A 19,897-nucleotide genomic window follows, 5' to 3' on the forward strand; every position below is an offset into this window, starting at 1 on the left:
CAAACTTGCAAACTCGCCACACTTGCCAAATGTTGGCGAGGCTTTTTGGGGGTTTTTTATACAGAATCGAGGCTTGTGTAAGAAAAAAACACATTGAACATGAAAAGATGCACAGACACATAAAACATGCAATGAAGGGAGCGGGAGACAAGAGGGGGAGAATGGGAAGTACACAAGCACAACAACAGAATAGAACAGTGACGTCGGTAGATCTGTCGAAGGGGGAGGACTGGGGGAGGAGGAAGCGGTACACGGTATAAAGCAAATGAACACTAGGAATTTCAGGAATGAAGTTGGAGATTGAAAGAGGTGGGTTTGGGGTGTTTTAACGGGGGTAGAAACGATCAAGGTTTCGGATGGGGGAAGATAAGAGATGGTGGTGAACAGCTGTTTTAAAGACCTGGAGGGAGGAGTGGTATTGAAGAGAGTGAGGGAGTTTGTTCCAGAGGTGGGAGAAAAGAGGAATGAAGGTGAGCAGAAAGTCTTGATTTTGGCAGTTTCACCAGAAGAAGGTTGCTGGCAGATCTTGTGTGTCCTGCAGGAATATTTGGGGGATAGAGCAGGGGAAGCTAGGCCGGAGAGGAGTCGGTAGAAAACAGAAAAACCACCTACCTGCCTGCGGTGAGTGAGTGAAAGGCCCTCGGAGTTAACTTCATCGCAGGAGATTCCAATGATTCTGGAAGCTTTGGCCTCAACAGCGTGAAGCCGAGCTAGGTGTGAGGCAGGAGCACCAGCCCAGAGGGGGGAACAGTATTCCATTGAGCTGCGGATGATAGCCTTGTATGTGGTGAGGAGCTCAGGTGTGCCAAGGAAGGATTTTGCACGACGGAGGATGCCCAGTCGGCGACTGGCTTTGGAGGCTAGCTTGGAGATGTGGTTTTCCCAGGAAAGATCATGGCCGATAGAGAGACTCAAATGCTTGAGTGACAGAACTTCTTCAAGAGCATTGTTGAGAAAGTAGATGGGAGGGTTGTCCAGATGGTCTTTTCAGAGAGACAAAGTGAGAGTGTGAGATTTGTCAGGATTGAAAGACATGTTCCACTTGTTTGACCAGTCTGTGATATTGTGCAGGTCTGCAGAGGAGTGAAGAGGCTGCAGACTGCCAAACTGAGGGTTGGGATATGGAGCGGCAGAGAGTGGAGTCATCAGCAAAGAGATAGAGAGGATTTTCCAGAGAGTCAGAGAGATCATTTATGAAGACCAGAAAAAACACAGGGCCCAGAACACTGCTTTGGGGAACTCCAGCCTGAACAGGAAGGGGAGAAGAGAGAATGCCATTCAAGGCCACACGTTAACTGCGACCAGAAAGGAAGTCTGCAAGCCATGCGTGGAGGTTTCCATGGATACCATACAAGGAGAGTTTGGTGAGCATGGCGGGGTGCCAGACCGTCTCTCTCTCTGTACTCCAGATCACCCTCTCTCTGTTCTTTTCACCCTCTCTTTTGCTCAAGGTCATCTGCCAGCATCTTGGAAATCAGCAAACATTACCGCTTTACACAAAAAAGGTGGAAAAACAGATCCTTGCAACTACAGACCAATCAGCCTGCTTCCAATTATCAGCAAAGTCATGGAATCCATCATTGCTTCGGATATCAAATCCTTCCTCTTCTCCAATGGCTTGATCTCTGATCATCAATTTGGATTCAGACCAGGTCATTCTATTCTGGACATGTTGCTTCTGCTGTCTCAACAATGGATGGAGGTCCTCAATGCCAAACAGGAAATCAGAGCTGTCTCACTTGACATATCACGTGCCTTCGATACGGTCTGGCACCCAGCTCTGCTCACCAAACTCTCCTCCTATGGTATCCATGGAAATCTCCCGCATGGCTTGCAGACTTTCTTTCTGGTCGCAGTTAACGTGTGGCCTTGAATGGCATTCCCACCACACCTCTCTGTCTCTCCATCCCTCTGTCTCTCCACTGCCCCTCTCTGTCTTTCCCCCACCATCTCTCTCTGCTGGTCATAGGCAACGTGTGGCCCTGAATGGATTTCTCTCATCTCCCCTTCCTGTTCTGGCTGGAGTTCCCCAAGGTAGTGTTCTGGGCCCTGTGCTATTTCTGGTCTTCATCAATGATCTCTCTGACTCTCTGGAAAATCCTCTCCATCTCTTTGCTGATGACTCTACTCTCTGTCGCTCCATTCCTCATCCCTCAAATCGGCAGTCTGCAGCCTCCTCACTCTCTGGAGACCTGGACAAAATCACAGACTGGTCAAACAAGTGGAACATGTCTTTCAATCCTGACAAATCTCACACTCTTACGATGTCTCTCCCAAAGGACCGACTGGAAAACACTCCCATATACTTTCTCAACAATCCTCTCCAAGAAGTTCTGTCGCTCAAGCTTTTGGGTCTCACTATCTGCCATGATCTTTCCTGGGAAAACCACATTTCCAAGCTGGCCTCCAAAGCCAGTCGCCGACTGGGCATCCTCCGTCGTGCGAAGTCCTTCCTTGGCACACCTGAGCTCCTCACCACATACAAGGCTATCATCCGCAGCTCAATGGAATACTGTTCCCCCCTCTGGGCTGGTGCTCCTGCCTCACACCTAGCTCGGCTTCACGCTGTTGAGGCCAAAGCTTCCAGAATCATTGGAATCTCCTGCGATGAAGTTAACTCCGAGGGCCTTTCACTCACTCACCGTAGGCAGGTTGATGGTCTTTCTGTCTTCTACCGACTCCTCTCCGGCCTTGCTCCCCCAGCTCTCTCTGTGCTCTGTCCCCCCAATATTCCTTCAGGTCGCACAAGATCTGCCTGCAACCCTCTTATGGTTAAACTGCCAAAATCTAGGCTCTCTGCTCACCTTCACTCTTTCATTCCCCTTTTCTCCCGCCTCTGGAACAAACTCCCCCACTCCCTTCAATCCCACTCCTCCCTCCAGGTCTTTAAATCAGCTGTTCACCACCATCTCTTATCTTCCCCCATCCAAAACCTTGAACTTTTCTACCCTCGCTAATTCACCCGAGTCCTTGCAGTGTTCATATGTTTTATACCTCTCCCACCTCCCCCCAAGTCCTCCCGATGTCCCTGCTCTCAAATGTTGTGTTTGTGTCCTTCCCCCTCTCTCCCCATCTTGTCTGCCGCTCCCCTTGTTTTTTGTGTTTTGTGTGTCGGTTTGACTTTTTGTGTGATTAATGTTAGCTCTTTCACGAGCCTCGATCTTGTATACAAAAAAAAACAAACAAAAAAAAAAACCGTATCAAAGGCACGTGATATGTCAAGGGAGACAGCTCTGATTTCCTGTTTGGCATTAAGGACCTCCATCCATTGTTGAGATAGCAGAAGCAGCATGTCCAGAGTAGAATGACCTGGTCTGAATCCAAATTGATGATCTGAGATCAAGCCATGGAGAAGAGGAATGATTTCATATCCGAAGCAATGATGGATTCCATGACTTTGCTGATAATTGGGAGCAGGCTGATTGGTCTGTAGTTGCAAGGATCTGTTTTTGCACATTTTTTGTGTAAAGCGGTAATGTTGGCTGATTTCCAAGCAGATGGCAGATGACTTTGAGCAAAAGAGAGGGTGAAGAGAATTGAGAGAGGGTGTGAAAGAGAGGCAGAGCAGGACTTTAGGACCCGTGGGCTGATGTCGTCTGGTTCAGTTGCAGAATCAGAGTCGAAGTTTGACATAAACTTCTCCACCTTGTCAGGAGAGAAGGACACAGAGTCCAGGAAATTGTAAGAGTACACACAGAGTGTACACAGAGTCCAGTCCAGTTCGCGCAGGAATTTGTAACTTCTTCAGGGCCAGTGATGACTCATCTCCTCTTCCCGAAAAGGATATCTATAACATCCTTTAAGTATAACGGCACTCGGTAGAGCGCATAACTCCGCCAGGCTGAATAGTTAACGATTTGTATCTCACTGATAGGTCACATCTGGATCAAACATGAACTAAATCGAATTGCTTGGTCTTGTCACTTACCCAACTCATCCACCAAGTTTGGTTGTCATAAGTCATCCACAACTTTTGAAATATCATGCCACACGTAATTTTTGCCCTTTTCACTCAATGGTGAAAAGTAACTTTTAAAAACTCTCAGATCGAGACCCGGATGTTCACCAAAATCTAATCATTTCGTCCTTGTCACACACCCAACCTCTCCACCAAATTTCGTCCGAATCCGTCTGCACCTTTTTGAGATATCCTGTTCACAGACAGACAGGGTTGAAAGCATGACCTCCATCCACCTTAAGTAGCGGAGGGAACAACCAGTGCATACAGATGGCTCCTTTGGCTTAACGTCGATCAGACGGACGGTGCACGCCCGCATGGACCTGTATGTGAAACACCAGGACGACAGTTAATAGCTGGGTCGAGATTCAAACCAAGGCTAGACAACTTAGAGAGTGTGCACACCTCTAGGCTATCCTATCGGTCCTTAGATACAGTAATTGAGAAATAAAGAGATTAATTAAATCTCCAAGAGTGAAAAAATTCACATTCAGCGACACAATAATTTGGGTGAACAAAAGTTCTACCCCGACAGTTTCCCAAAAAGTAGGTTGTTGTGTCTGAGACGAACAATGCTGTGTTTGTGGGCACACAAAACTTGGCACAGGCGTAAGTCCCTTTTCCATGCAGTTTCCAAGAAGTGTCACGTTTTTCCAGGCAGTTGGTGTTTCCTGATGTCATTGTAAATACTAGGGCATGCCCGTACTATATATAAGCTAGGACGTGCCCGTACGTGGGTGCCCGTTCCTTGCCAAAAAAAAAAAAAAAAAAAATTTTGTGTAGGGGTGTGTGTGTGTAAACATCCTAGGGCGTGCCCGTACGTGGGTGCAAAAAATCATGCGTGCAAACAACAACAACAAAAAAAAACTTTGAAACCACGTGGCAGTAACGACCACAGAACCCCCCCCCTCTATTTACATGAATGGTTTGGTCCATTCGCAACGACCACAGAACCCCCCCCTCTATTTACATGCAATGGTTTGGTCCATTCGCAACGCCAAAGCGAACGGCGAACGGCTAAATCGCCATAGCTCGGTAAGTACTTGTCCGATTAATTTCAAACCTTGAAAAGGCACATCCTCGGGTCCCCAGCAATATACCTGGCAAGTTTCAAGTATATCGGACCGGTAGTTGTCGAGAAATCGTTGTCGCATACATACACACACACATACACACAGAGATTACTGGAATTATAGATAGATGTCATGTTTTTGGCTGCAGAACATATTTGGGAAAGGGGGAAATATATATGTATATATTTGGAAGCGATGACTTGTCAGGAAGGATGAATGATGACCAAACAACGTTTTGTGATTTTGCCAAACGTTATGGAATACAGATGCAGGTTTTTATTTGAATTTTATTATCTGGCACGCCTTGTGCATTTTCATATTAGGACTGAAAACAATGATGCAGCTCATCCATACACTAGACTGTGAGCAATGATTACCCTCGTGCCCATCTTGCAGGTGAAGAGATAGTAAGTACTTGCTCATCAGCTATCTGAGATCATGCTGCCCCTTTATGAACATACATTCAGGCCCATAGCCTCTACTCAAATAACAAGAAGGTGAAAAGCACTGTCATTCACCTCTGAGAGATGGTCACTGGAGTCTTCTTGAATACAGATTCTGTAGATGCACCTAAGTAAGTTGCTGTGATCACCTAAGTAAGTGTGGGGTTCCTGGATACTCCATTGCTTCTACGAGCGATTGACCAGCCAGACCTGAGTTAAAAGTCCATCATGCGTCCATCATGAAGTTAAAAGAAGCAGCATCTCCTCCAGAGTGGGAAGACAAGAAGCTGAATTGGAGATAATTCAGGAAGTTGACGAAAGATGCCTTGAGGTCCACTTAAAAAAGGCTTTTGGAAATACAGATCTTGAGGTTGAAATCGCTTTCGTCCTCGTTTATAGATGCTAGGGTGTTGTCAAGACTGAGCAGAGACTTCTCTACCTTAGTGGGTGAACGTATGTGATGTAGGAAGCAGTCTGTGATAAGGTTCATGTGGCTGAGTGGAAAAATTGGGAACTATAACCTTTTCTGCAAAGGTTATGCTGCAAATGTGACCAGTACAAACACGAGGTAGTAATTCTTCTCAGAGGTATTATGTGGTAGAGCAGGAACTTTTCCGAGCAGGAACTTTTCCGAGCCTGTAAGAATGAACAAATAGTCGAGTTTAAAACGAGATCAAACATAATTTTTGGAACCAAATGTATGTTCAATGCCTCCTTCCTCTTCTCCTCACCCCGTCTTCCCTTACTCTTCCTATTGTGATGTAGGTGCCACGTTGTGCCTCGTTTGTCAAGACCGCAGTTCGCTGCGACAGGCAGTTGTTCGCCTCGAGCTGGAGGAGGAATGGCAATGCCGGCTTAGAGATGAGTTTCAGACGGCAAATTGCCCAGAAGAACGACCTCTTTTTTTCCTGACTGGTCGACGCGCATAACCTTGTGGCTTTGGACAGGGGGGCACCGTGCAGGGTGGTACTCAGGACCGAGTGCTGGATCACCGAGTTACTGTTGCACAACATGGTTCCCAACCAAACTGTCCTGCATCCTGCCAGTGCTTCCAGGGGTCGGTTTTAGCCGACAATCTGCCAGGAGAACTTTCTTGGGAAATATTCCAGGGTTCCCCCATCCCTCTTATTTCCAGATTTTGAAGAAGGCGAAAAGAAAGTGATGGGTGGGTCACTTTTTTATGGAACTTTGAATGGTCTCTACACTTTAGAGAAAAGGGAAACACAAGAAGTGCTCAAGGATAGCGAAAGGCATCGCTTTGAGGTAGACGTAGGAGGACGAATAACCACCGACATTATTTGAATGTGCAGTGGGCCGCAAGTTTGTCGCGATATATTGCCAAATCAGAGTAAACGAATCTCTGTAAGATGATCTAGAAAATAAAAGGTCGTTTGGGAATGGGGGTAAGGGGCAATCAGGGGTGACTAGCATAACTTTAAACTCAGGTGTTGATTAATGGGAGCACGAGAGAGAGCGGGTGATCAATCCTAACTGGCACAGCAGACGCGTGTTGAATGCCAGGGGGTGCAATAGTTAAGGGATGGAGCTGCTGCTGTTAAAACAATCACTTGTGCAGAAGCTCTGACAATGGACCGGCAGCAACTGCAGTACCCAGAGACTCGACGGTCACGGCTCCGGGTTCGACCACTTTATAATTCTCCACGGACGAGAGCGCGCTCAGGCCTGCTTATCAGCACAGATGCACCAAGGGGTTTGCTCCTTTAGTGGCAGTTTTATAATTTAACTTCTAGAATTTTTGTGGAATGCAAGTTTAATTGTGAAAAGTTTGTTTTATTTACTTGAAATAGTGGTGGTGGTGGTAGTGGTTCGGCTCGTTTCGAAATAGGGGAACCCGCTACTGCTGGGGAGAAACGTGCCAGTTGCAAACGGTGCCAAGTGGGTGGTACCTGCACACACACCTAAAGGCGGTTTTTATATCCGTGGTCTAACGGTACAATGGGTTTCAGACTCGATGGAGAAGCGACTGAAGTACTGACTCCCGGACCCTCATGATTCACAAGCTTTGCATGTACATAATCCATGTTCTCTGCATGGAGAAAACGTGTAACACAATCAGCGAAGAGGTCAGTGAACTGATGCTCACGTTTTATCACTTTTCAAAGCGGGTGACTGGAAGGCCTGTCTTAAAACCAATTCCATCATTTTCATTATTTCAAGGAAACTGTTTTGTTGAAATCCCCCCTGCCCCCTTTTTCCATGGTGTTGCTCCATGTTTGTTTGTAAATGTGCAATGTCTGACTTTTTTTTTTAAATAATAATAATAATACACCCTTGGCCAACACACACACACACAAAATATTTTCATGCCTCCGCCCCCGAATGTGGCCACAGGCATTATGTTTTCGGGTTGTCTGTCCATCCGTCCGACCGGGCTAAACCTAGTTTGTCTCAGCAACCATATGTCCGATTGAGACGAAACTTTCAGGGTAGGAGTGAGGCCCACTCAGAATGTTTTTATGATAATTGTGATGTCATAGGTCACGTGGTATGGCAGCCATTTTGCATCAAACGCAAATAATTAAAATTTTATTTCTCGGAAACCGCTGAATGGAAAAATTTTAAACTTGGCACTGTCAAGTACTCCCAATGGGGAACAAACGCATGATGATGATATCATAGGTGAAGTGGAAAACCAGCCAAATATGTTTTAATTGAATTCCTTTTCCTAAAAGTCTGAAATTGCATGCACATGATCTATGACCCATTTGTATTGCAATATTAAATTTATGACATCATTGGTCACATGGTGTGGCAGCCATATTGGATTGAAGGAAATATTAAATAATTATATCTCTGAAACCGCTTACCCTATCGATACGAAATTTTACAAATATCGTTTAACACTACTGTTGCATATAGTTTCAAAATTATTATGTCGTAGGTCACATGGTTTGGCAGCCATTTTGGATAGAAAAACGAACCTTATCCGATCAACATAAAACTTCACAAATGCGATACCCTACCCATGCATATGCAGAGTGTACATTTTTAAGGTCATATGTCATGTGGTTATGGCAGCCATATTAGCTTGAAAGCCAATATTTAAAAAATTCCCTTCTCTGAAACCGCTTCACTGATCGATGTGAAACCTGCCATGGCTGGTGAAAATGTGGTACTTGAAAACAGCTGAAGGGATTTAAATCAAACTTGTTTATTTTTAGGACAATGAACGAGGGCATCTACCCGTTGTGGGACTATGCGGAGGCATATTGGCAAGTCACATTGTTCTAGTTGGACTTATAGTTCATGGAAGAGCTACAGTCATTGCTCGGCCCAATTACTGCAGCCTATGGAACTAATGCTGTGTATATAATAATTACGTGTACCGGAAAGTAATGTTTTTTAAGCTGTGTATTCCTCTGAAAAACATTACTTTCGGGTACACCTAATACCTGTTCAATAAGTTTCAAGGAGCGACATACTTGGCCAGGTAGCACCTCCTTGTGTTTGTCTCCCCTAATACCTTATCTGTAATGAAAACATTTATTGCACAATTACCTCCTCCAAGCTATGAAAATACGTACAAAATTCACCAACATCCATGGGTTTGCCACAACCCTTATAAAAGTTTACTATTGAACAAAGCAAAAGTGTTCCACAGCATACGCACGTACTTTTGAACATTTTTTTTTTATTCTCAAATTGTACCGAAGTACATTCGAGCAAGGACATGTTTATGGTGTCTCTAATTTATCAGCAAATCGGTTCAAGAAATGAACATTTTGAACAAATTCTTCGAAATCCCAAAGATGAATGTATTATTGAAAGCAATCACAATCCCTCAATCATCAGGACACACCCGAAAAAGTTCGTCAACAAATGCACAAGACGCTGCAGCAGCTCAACGTCGACGCCAAGAACAATTTGCAAACACACAAACACGGCACCGCGCACACTTGCAGCCAAGATACTTGAATTGCCGTGTCCACCAAAGCAGTCTCGTTGATACAGCTGCTGCCACATGCTGCTCCAAAGGCAGATTTGGCTTTCTCTCTGCCGACCGGAAAAACTTGATGTGAAAAAAAGAAAATATGCCAAACTGCGTGTTGTAGTGTCGAGCCCGCATGCGACCTTGTGGTCTGTGGTTTTATTTTTTGTTTCGTTTATTTCTTTTTTTTAAAACGCTGATTGGCAGCCAATGGTATATCTCAGAGGAAATGTTAGTCAGTTTGAAAAGTTTGGGTAGAGAGAATGCTGAGAGCGAAGCATTGTACATTTCCCTTGTAGTCCTCTTTTCGGGGGTGTACGCAGATCGAGAGAGAGAGAGAGAGAGAGAGAGAGAGAGAGAGAGAGAGATCTGGGAAACTGGCTGCAAGCACCTTATAATCATCGCCAGGTGTATTGGGCAAATTGTAGCCACCGACCAGGCCGATTGTTTACAGGAGCTCAGGTTACATGTTAATCCCTTGAATGTACTTTTTTGGAATTGCACACAATACGTGTAGCATCAAGGCATCTTTTTTTCCACCCCCGGCTCTTTCCTCCAACCCCTAGCATAGCCCCGTGCCTTAGTATCGTAAACTGTTTGTGACTGTATCTTATCCGAGAAAAAAAAAGAAGAAAGAAAAGTAATTCAAAAACATCCGAAATGCAATTGCTTCAAGGGCAAGAGCCTGCATCGGTAACTGGTAGCAAAAAGGTCGTTCATCATTTTAGTTCACAACTCTTTCACGTAATACTGCATCCGTTCGCTCGAGATGTTCCTCATCCATCGTGACGTGTTATGGTTATTTTTTTTGTTTCGTTTTATTTTGTCCATTTGAAAGATTAAAAAAAAAAAAAAATTTAATCAAGGGTGGGATTAGTGGAATGCAAAGTGTTTTGTGACACAGTTTACAAATCAATTCTACCTCAGGGAAGCTTACAGTCTAAAAACTTTTATTGTTTGCTCGATTTTTCTAATTCTTTTTAAAAAGTGCAAGATGTTACTGTGTTACCCAAATGTATTAAAGTGTCAAACCTGACCTGGGTTTTCTTCTTATTTTTGATTTGCCTCACTGTGGATAACACAGACTCTTTACGTCGGGAGGGATTCCAGGTAGGTGAGAGGGCGACCCGAGCAATCCAAAGTTCTTGGAGACACAGGCCAAGTTGGACTCGCCCGTCCGATGCCAGCGATTTCCTGAACCATCATTTATTGGCAGTTTACAGACATGTCAATGCATGCAAAGTCATCCTGTGCGTTTGAAAAAATAAAATAAAAATACACGCAAAGCATTTGAAATCGAGGTGTTCCAACAGTACACTGCATAAAGCCATTCCCACAGTACAAAGGGTGACCTCTACAAAGGTCGATATCATATCCGTGGTGAGATGATAGGTAAAATGGTGTTTCCCTTCATTCATCAACAAAGTTTCAAAGGATCAGAAAATGTAAAATTACGAGGTCTTAAACGGCAGGAAAGTCCAAAACTTCCTACATCGTACATTTCCATTTTCACTTCTGATTTCATAAAGCATCACCAACAACTGTGATAACCATCTGGGAGTCCAAGTCAAACCTGAAACAGTGGTCCACGAATGCCGATAGCCTCAGCTTTACGCGCCTCCTGGCAGAGATGTGCACCCGAAAGGCGGAGGGAGGATCGGGATGGTATGCAAGACAAATCAAGGTGACGGATCGCAGGTTTGCCAATGACGAGCCGTGGAGACACTGCGGTTCGTTATTACAGCTCAATGATGGTTGCTCCTGCGGTCACTTCTGCACGACTTCCAGCCTCCGTGGTCCATACAGGAGGACGTACGCAATGTGCCAGTCGCCACCTCCAGACAGCCGGAGAATGTCTTCCGAGAGCACGACGCTGATCTTGTCGTCGTCACATTTTATCCACTCGTCTGTAGCACGACCAAGACCCAATCACGAGATTTAGTCATACGTTCGACCGGGTAAAGAAAACCGAATCGGAGGACAAGAATGACTGCACCCACTGCACCCTTCCTACAATCAATGCACTCTTTCACCAAATAGCAAAATCCGAGCCAGAAAGTCCGATTTAATTTCCCCCTCAAGGACGATCCAATAACTTGCCCACAAAAGAAATGCAACATTTGGTAGATTCAGAACAATCTCAAAACAAATGAAATGAATATAACATGCCCATGACCATCCCCCTCTCCCCCCCAACATAACGAATAAAATTACCAAATAAAACATTGAGCCCCATTAAGACCTGTATCTCGTTCCTCACCGCCTTTCTGCCGAACCCAGGCCACGTAGTGTCCGGAGGAACTCGAGCGGCCCTGGTGTGTCAGCACGGCACTCAGTTCATAATAGCCGGAATTGTTGGAGCCTTCATCTGTAAAACAGCACAACGCAGTAAGTAAGCTAATGCTAAGCAACCATCAGCTTATACTGCATTACACCACAAACCACACTCAAAAACACAGCTCGAGCAGTTGCAGTCGTATTTTCTTCCAATCACACCCAGAGCATCAAACTCAAAGGAACCCAAAGTGTGTTTGGTTCTCTGAGCCAATCGTATGTGGATCATCAGGCGCAAGATTACGGGTGCAGCCATAATCCCATATCCTCTGTTGGAGTGGCGGCCCATCCAGGACTGTGGCCCCAAGTCAATGAAACTGCCTCGGCAGCCTTATACGCCCAATGGTGCGAGGATCATCTGTCATCTACCAATAATGTAATGCAGGTGGTTTATCTATATAATCTAAATATTCAAGCAGGAGTGTGTCTGTCTGTACACAAACTATTTCCTCAGTTTTGAGGCTACGCCTGCCAAACTTTCTGTGTAACCTTTTGGGGTTCCAGCAGGTGTCCTAAGGTGGGTGGGAGGTTTCATTAATTTCTCAATACAATTATGATTTAGAGAAATTGAGCTCCCACCCATGTGTAGCACAGGTCAGTGCCATACATAAAGAGAGCCCAGCTATCTATTGTTCTCTCCTTGGAGCGCTGTGATTAGCCGATCCCATGTCACGTGGTTTCAAGGCACCATGTTGCCCCCAATTTAAACAGCTCTGACTGTGCTCTATGAATATAAGGAACGCTGTCCCACCCATTGCTCGGACATAGGAATGAAACTTTTCATCGCTGTAGAGAGATACTTTAGAGAGTGCGAAGGCCAGCTGAAAGAGAAGACCTTACAAGTGAATAAGAAATTTATGCCAAATTAAAAAGGCAATGTAGTAGGGATGACAAACTACAGTCGAAAAAAAGGTCCTAAACAAGATAGGGATGATGTTGGTTTCAAGAGTAGCTAACAGTATTTCCATCACATAACAATCCCTTTTTAGTTTCGTCAACCTTGTCGGTGCATTGTATTACATGCTTTTCAGAGTCCAACTGATTAATCATGTCGCGATTCACCTTATTGCACTGTTTTCGAGTGGGAAAGAGACAGACTGGACTCATTCCTGAATTCTGGAGAGCATGAAATGTTTCCAAGACTGCCATCAACAACCCGTTCTTGAAGGGTAGCAATGCTTTCTTCAGTCAGACAACCACATCTCACACAATCCAGCATAGACGAGAATTTGCCATCATTCTTCTGTCGTTCATTGATGGTGAGCTCATCATACACTACAGAGTCTTTCCAAATGATAACATGTTGCACATCCCAGTTTGTGGCACATAGCCTTCTTGTCTATCACCTCAAACACAGGATTGCCATTGACTGGCTGGAGTTGGAGCAAATCAACAACAAAGAGGACACTGATATTTCCAAACCACTCATCTCCCCCAAACAGTTCTTCCAGCCTCAAGTGAATATATGCCAAGTTGAGGCTGGAAACCATTGAAACTTTGTCAATGATCAGAATTTTCAAGCTACGATGTGTTGCTCTTCAGGACTTTCTGGGCTGCTTTCGACAGTGACCAGTAGCCTGCTTCCTTGCCTTCGTGCTCTACTGGTAACTGAAACAGCCGGTGAATAGTCACACCACCAACATTGAAAGCAGCCAAGCCAGTGGGTGCAGCAATGGCACACTTCAAATCGCCAGATGGCCACATATCATCAACCAGAGCCTTTACAGCCTCGATGAGAAATGACTTCCCAGTGCCCCCGACACCACTAATGAGCATTATCAAAGGCTTGATGTCACAGTGACATTTATTGGCTTCATGTTGACATTTATGTTGAAGGTGACTTCACGTTTTCAAAGATGCACCTCTGATAGTCATTTAACATTGTGACCCTCTCTTTGAGAGTCAGTTTGATGGATGTATTGGCATTTATGTCAAACATGTCTCACATAGCAGCCTTAGCTTCACCAAACAACTGAGGATCGTCGTCCTCTTTGAAGTAATTTTGTTCTACTCCATCTGCCTGTCTCACTTCATCGATTTTCTTGACAGTTGCCTGAGCTTTAAGCATAGTCTGCAGTCGTGAGTGATATGCCAAACAGTCATAATTTACTGGCAAGAGGCGAAGAAATGCTTCCTCGACAGTTTCATTCTCTTTGAGAAAACTTTCATCTCTGAAGGGTACGAAGAGAAGAATCAGGGAATAGAGGTAGTCTGGTCTCTGATCTTCCCTTTCAGGATCAAATAGCATTGGCTATTTGATATTTAATGATAATATATTTAATGTCTACATTGGCTTTCCACAGATAGAGGAGCAAAGGATTGTAGTTGTTGACCCTAATCCCCGACTCCGCACGTGCAAGCTGGTATATTTTCTGGCGTTTTTTCAGCTTTTCCTCCACACCTGTAAGGCTGTGAGAAACAAGACTTTGCAGTTTCACACGTTTCACTTGGAAACCCAAAATTGCAATTGCCAATGAAAGTGCTGCCACGCTTGGAGTTTGCAAAAAAGCACCGAAAGGACTCGGACTGTGAGAAACAAGATTCTGTGGGCTTTCATGTGTCTTTCAATGAGGAGAGGCTTCCGTCTGGCCACTCTGCCATAAAGCCCAGATCGGTGGAGTGTTGCAGTGATAGTTGTCCTTCTGGAAGTTTCTCCCATCTCCACACAGGATCTCTGGAGCTCAGCCAGAGTGACCATCGGGTTCTTGGTCACCTCTCTTACCAAGGCCCTTCTCCCCCGATTGCTCAGTTTGGCCGGGCGGCCAGCTCTAGGAAGAGTCCTGGTTGTTCCACACTTCTTCCATTTAAGAGTTATGGAGGCCACTGTGCTCTTGCGAACCTTCAATGCAGCATACATATTTTTTTGTAGGCTTCCCTAGATCTGTGCCTCGACACAATCCTGTCTCTGAGCTCTGCAGGCAGTTCCTTCGACCTCATGGCTTTGTTTTTGCTCTGATATGCATCGTCAGCTGTGAGACCCTATATAGACAGGTGTGTGCCTTTCCAAATTATGTCCAATCAATTGAATTTACCACAGGTGGACTCCAATCAAGGTGTAGAAACATCTCAAAGATGATAAAGAGAAATGGGAGGCACCTGAGCTAAATTTCAAGTGTCATAGCAAAGGGTATGAATACTTATGTCAATGTGATATTTCAGTTTTTTCTTTTTAATAAATTTGCAAAACTTTGTAAAATCCTGTTTTCTCTTTGTCATAATGGGATATTGAGTGTAGATTGATGAGGGAAAAAATGAATTTAAACGATTTCAGCATAAGGCTGCAACATAACAAAATGTGAGAAAGTGAAGGGGTCTGAATACTTTCTGAATGCACTGTATATATATAGCACGGACTGCTGACGAGGAGGGGAATGTCGTTGAAGCTGAAGGGAAAGGTGTATGCTGCATGTGTGAGAAGTGTTATGATTTATGGGAGCGAGACATGGGTAATGAACGTAGAGCAGCAACGGAGGCTGGAAAGGGTTTTATGTTAACATTTTGTTACCGAGGAGACATGTTGAATGGAGAAGGTGGATCAGACTCGGCAACGGTTGCTCGAGTGAGATTGTGCATGGAAGAAGTTTCGGGAACTGAGTGGCGTGCTGATGAGGAGGGGAGTGTCGTTGAAGCTGAAGGGAAAGGTGTATGCTGCATGTGTGAGAAGTGTTATGATTTATGGGAGCGAGACATGGGTAAAATATATATATATATATCAACAGCAAGGATGGTTCATAACGGTGATGTTAGTTGACTTACAAGCAGATGGAAGATGACATGACATGATAGAGTCAATAGAGTAGAATGTTTGTGAAGTACATGTCATTTGATCAAATAAGTCGGTGAAGCGAAGGGTACTCTTTTGCTGGTCCCCTAATGGACCCAATGAATGTTCTTGTTCCATTCACTCAGCAATTGCTACAGAATAAGTATGGCCTGGCCAATGGGGAGTTTTCCCAAAGCGCTGTCGCTTATTGGGCCAGATTTGTTTAAAGGTTGTGCTGTGCCACCAAATAAACTCAGGCAAGCTTCCAACGTGCCTGACCAACATCAGGTTAATTAGACCTTATTTCGGATAGACAAAGAATTATATATTGATTCTTTCTCTCCTCCCGGACACGTGCTTGTTCGCTCTCCTCCTCGTCTCGACTTGTGCCCCGCCCCCTGTATGTCGTTTTTCTTCCGCCTCTGCTCCTGCTTTCTCAAATCAACGTTCTCGCTTGGAGACTTTTCCCAGATTGTTTTTCATGGTTTTCATGGTTCTGTTTGGATATTGTCGGAATACGTTTAAACCGCAGCCGTGATGCTGACGCCGCCCTCCCCCCCCCCCCCCCCCCCCAGAATTTCCATGTTTTAAACATTTCCCAGTGTGTACCCTGGATAAGAATAGGTACACCGTATCCCTGCGTGTCGTAAGAGACGACTAAGAGGGTTGGCGTCAGGAAGGGCATCCGGCCATAAAAACATTGCCTCAAAAAGAGAACCATGACAATTACAAGTACATATGGGCAGGGTGCAGCCCAAAGTGGAGATCGGTTTCTGAGGTTTGGGACATGGAATGTAGGGACAATGACAGGGAGATCAGGAGAAGTGGTGGAAGTATTGGTCAGAAGAAGAGTGGACATATGTTGTGTGCAAGAGACGAGATGGAAGGGAACTGGTGTGAGAATGGTGAAGGGTAGGCAGGGACAGAAATACAAGTTTGTGTGGCAAGGGTGCCCGGAGGGCGTGAATGGTGTTGGTGTCCTGTTTTCTGAGGAGTTTGTAGACAGTGTGGTGAGTGTGACTAGAGTGAGTGACAGGTTGATGATGGTGAAAATGATGATTGGAAAGCTCTTGGTGAACGTCATCTCGGGATATGCTCCGCAGGTTGGTCGAAGCGATGAAGAGAAGGACAAGTTCTGGTGTGCGATAGAGAAGCTGATGGAAAACATGAAAGATGAGGAAGTTGTTGTGGTGGGAGGAGACCTGAATGGACATGTGGGAAGGAGTATGGATGGTTTTGAGGGAGTTCATGGGGGTTACGGATATGGTGTGAGAAATGGAGAAGGTGAAAGGATTTTGGAGTTTGCTGATGGAGCTGATTTGTTGATTTGTAATACTCAGTTCCAGAAAGAGGATAATAAGCTTGTTACATACACGTCAGGTGGGTCGACGACAACCGTTGACCACCTGATGGTGCGTAGGCGAGATAGGGGGGCACCTCCGGGACACAAAGGTGATCCCGGGGGAGGAGGCTGTTTCACAGCACCACTTGGTTGTCTGCGACATAAGGGTGAAAGGTGCGAGGAGAGCTCGGTGGGTGAAGTACCAACTGAGAATGAAGGTGTGGAGGTTGAAAGAGGTGACAGTAAGGGAGGCATTAAAAGAGAGGCTGAGTAGAGTAGAGGATGATGTGGTTGAGCTTGAAAGTGGTTGGACGTCAATGAAAGCTAGTCTGTTGGGAGCCGTTGGTGAGGTATGTGGATGGAAAAAAGGACCACCGAGGCACTCGGAAACATGGTGGTGGGATGATGAAGTTGGAAAGAGGATTGACGAGAAGAGGAAGAGGTTCAAGGATTGGCAGAAGGCGAAGGGTATGGGAGCAGAAACAGCAGAGCATGAAAGTTATAAGGCAGCCAACAAGGCTGCAAAGAAAGAGGTAGCAAAGGGCAGGAGGCACGTAGGAAAATGTTCGGAGAACGCTTGGATTCGGAAGAGGGTCAGAGAGCAGTATTCAGGATTGCAAAGCAGATAGTGAAAGAGAGGTGTGATGTGATGGGGGTGCGTTGCTTGAAGGATGAAGTGGGACAAATCGTTGTGGACCCAGATGGAATTAAAGGAAGATGGAAAAGATATAGTGAAATGCTGTTGAATACAGAGAATGAATGGGATGGCAACATCGAGAGTAACCCAGTTTTAGGACCGGCAGAGAAGATAACTGAGAAGGAAGTTGAGGAAGCGATAAAAGCAATGAAGAGTAGAAAAGCGGGAGGCCCGACGGGAGTTGTGGGACATATGTTGAAGGCAGCAGGAAGTTGGGGGTGTGAAGAGAATCACAGAGATCTGTAATCTGGTGGTGAAAGAAGGCCACATTCCAGTGGATTTGGGAACTGAGTACCGTCGTCCCTCTATACAAGGGGAAAGGTGACCCTCTGATGTGTGGCTCGTACCGAGCGATAAAGTTATTGGAGCATGGAATGAAGGTATTGGAAAGGGTGTTGGAGAGGAGGATAAGGAAGAAAGTGAAGATCGACGAAATGCAGTTTGGATTCATGCCAGGAAGAGGAACGACAGACGCGCTTTTCATTGTGAGGCAGTTGCAGGAGAAGTACATGGAGAAGAGGAAGAAGTTGTTTCTTGTGTTTGTTGATCTGGAGAAAGCATTCGATTGGGTTCCACGCAAAGTATTGACATGGGCATTGAGGAAGTTAGGAGTGGAGGAATGGTTGATCAGAGTACAAATGTACAAATGTACAAAATGTACAAAATGTACAAAAGTAATGTACAAAAGAGCGTGCACAGCTGTAAGGACGAAGGACGGGAACAGTGGTGAGTTTGAGGTGGGAGTGCATCAGGCGTCGGTACTAAGTCCACTACTATTTGTAGCTGTGATGGAGGTGCTGCCTCAGAACGTAAAGGAGGGTTTACCGTGGGAGTTGTTGTATGCAGATGATCTGGTGTTGATTGCGGAAAGTATGGATGGACTGAAGGAAAAGATGAACAAGTGGAAGGAATGTATGGAGACAAAAGGTCTGAAGGTGAATATCGGAAAGACGAAGGTGATGGCAAGTGGTAAAGCATGTGGTGAGGTGGAAAGAACTGGGGAGTGGCCGTGTGCTGTGCGCAGGAAGGGTGTCGGAGTGAACTCCATTCAATGTACAATGTGCGCTGAGTGGGTTCATCAAAAATGTAGTGGTCTGAGAGGGTCATTTACCAGTGTGGCAGCTACATTCAAATGTAAGGTGTGCACAGAGGGAGCTGCAGATGGAGGAAATGTTGAGTTGGATCTTGGAGACGGCGTGAAGCTGGAAGGTGTGAAAACATTTTGCTACCTCGGAGACATGCTGAATGGAGAAGGTGGATCAGACTCGGCAACGGTTGCTCGAGTGAGATGTGCATGAAAGAAGTTTCGGGAACTGAGTGGCGTGCTGATGAGGAGGAGAGTGTCGCTGAAGCTGAAGGGAAAGGTGTATGCTGCATGTGTGAGAAGTGTTATGATTTATGGGAGCGAGACATGGGTAATGAACGTAGAGCAGCAACGAAGGCTGGAAAGGGTGGAAATGCGAATGGTTCGATGGATGTGCGGAGTATCGTTGAGAGAGAGGAAGACAAATGATGAATTGCGAAAGATGATGGGAATATTGCCTGTGATTGATGCTGTGAAGAGGACCAGGTTGAGATGGTTTGGTCATGTGTTGAGGAAGGATGAAAGTGATTGGTTGAGAAGAGTGATGGAAATTAATGAAGAAGGAAGTCGAGGACGGGGAAGACCGAGAAAGACTTGGCTAAAGATGGTGGAAGAAGAAATGCGGGCAAGGGGGTTAACAAGGAGAGATGCAGAAAATAGGGCAAAATGGAGAAGATTGTCATGGGGACCGCAAGGCTAACCCCCGCTCTAGCAGGGAAAATGGCCTTAAAATGCATGTTGTTGTTGTTGTTGTTGTTGCAGCAATATTTCTGATGTCATGGTGCAATGGGTTTTGTTTGAGAACATGTGCTGCTCTACATTAAACACAAAGACCCGATAAGGTAGCTGATGGGTGAGGCAGTGTGTGGAAAAAAACTGGGTTCTCAAATTGAAAAGTATGTAAAGGAGAAATCAAAGATAATCTCAGTTTTGACAAATCTATGGAAGACAGAATCAACATACTTCCAGACAAAAACAGAGCAAAGGCAGGAAGTGAGGAAAAAATCAAAACTCACCATCTGGAAAGGAGTATGGCTCCAGTTTAACTTTCTCCTCCTTCACGTTACCTTGCTTCGCCTACAACACAATATACAGGTATATGTATATAAAGAGGAGTACTGTACAGAATTGGTCAGGGAAGGGAATCTGAGTACTTACAAGCATACGATACCAGGACTTGGGAAAGAAACTTATTGACGAGACAAGTCTACATGGCTAGAGGAGAACAACCAAGTAAAAGTTGGCCTTACAAAA

The 19,897-nt window shown here is 45.2% G+C and overlaps 3 protein-coding genes across 5 annotated transcripts in view; 2 read left to right on the plus strand and 1 right to left on the minus strand.

Moving 5' to 3' along the window:
• Positions 1-10,459, plus strand: part of GREB1L (GREB1 like retinoic acid receptor coactivator) — a 240,453-nt gene extending 229,994 nt beyond the window's left edge. For both annotated transcript variants that reach the window (XM_068134609.2, XM_068134610.2), the window contains one exon: positions 6,240-10,459. In XM_068134609.2, the coding sequence (XP_067990710.2) occupies positions 6,240-6,403 (164 nt within the window). In that variant the 3' untranslated portion in view covers positions 6,404-10,459. The remainder of the gene's footprint in view (positions 1-6,239) is intronic.
• Positions 1-19,897, plus strand: part of LOC144888698 (uncharacterized) — a 240,192-nt gene that overhangs the window by 115,528 nt on the left and 104,767 nt on the right. The gene's annotated exons all lie outside the window — the stretch shown is intronic.
• Positions 10,582-19,897, minus strand: part of USP14 (ubiquitin specific peptidase 14) — a 56,150-nt gene continuing 46,834 nt past the window's right edge. For both annotated transcript variants that reach the window (XM_068134612.2, XM_068134611.2), the window contains 3 exons: positions 19,660-19,720; positions 11,684-11,791; positions 10,582-11,330 (listed from right to left, as the gene is read on the minus strand). In XM_068134612.2, coding sequence (XP_067990713.1) covers positions 11,191-11,330; positions 11,684-11,791; positions 19,660-19,720 — 309 coding nt within the window. In that variant the 3' untranslated portion in view covers positions 10,582-11,190. The remainder of the gene's footprint in view (positions 11,331-11,683; positions 11,792-19,659; positions 19,721-19,897) is intronic.

Source organism: Myxine glutinosa, chromosome 13 (genome assembly GCF_964187855.1).
Source record: "Myxine glutinosa chromosome 13, kmMyxGlut1.1, whole genome shotgun sequence".
Lineage (NCBI taxonomy): Eukaryota > Metazoa > Chordata > Myxini > Myxiniformes > Myxinidae > Myxine > Myxine glutinosa.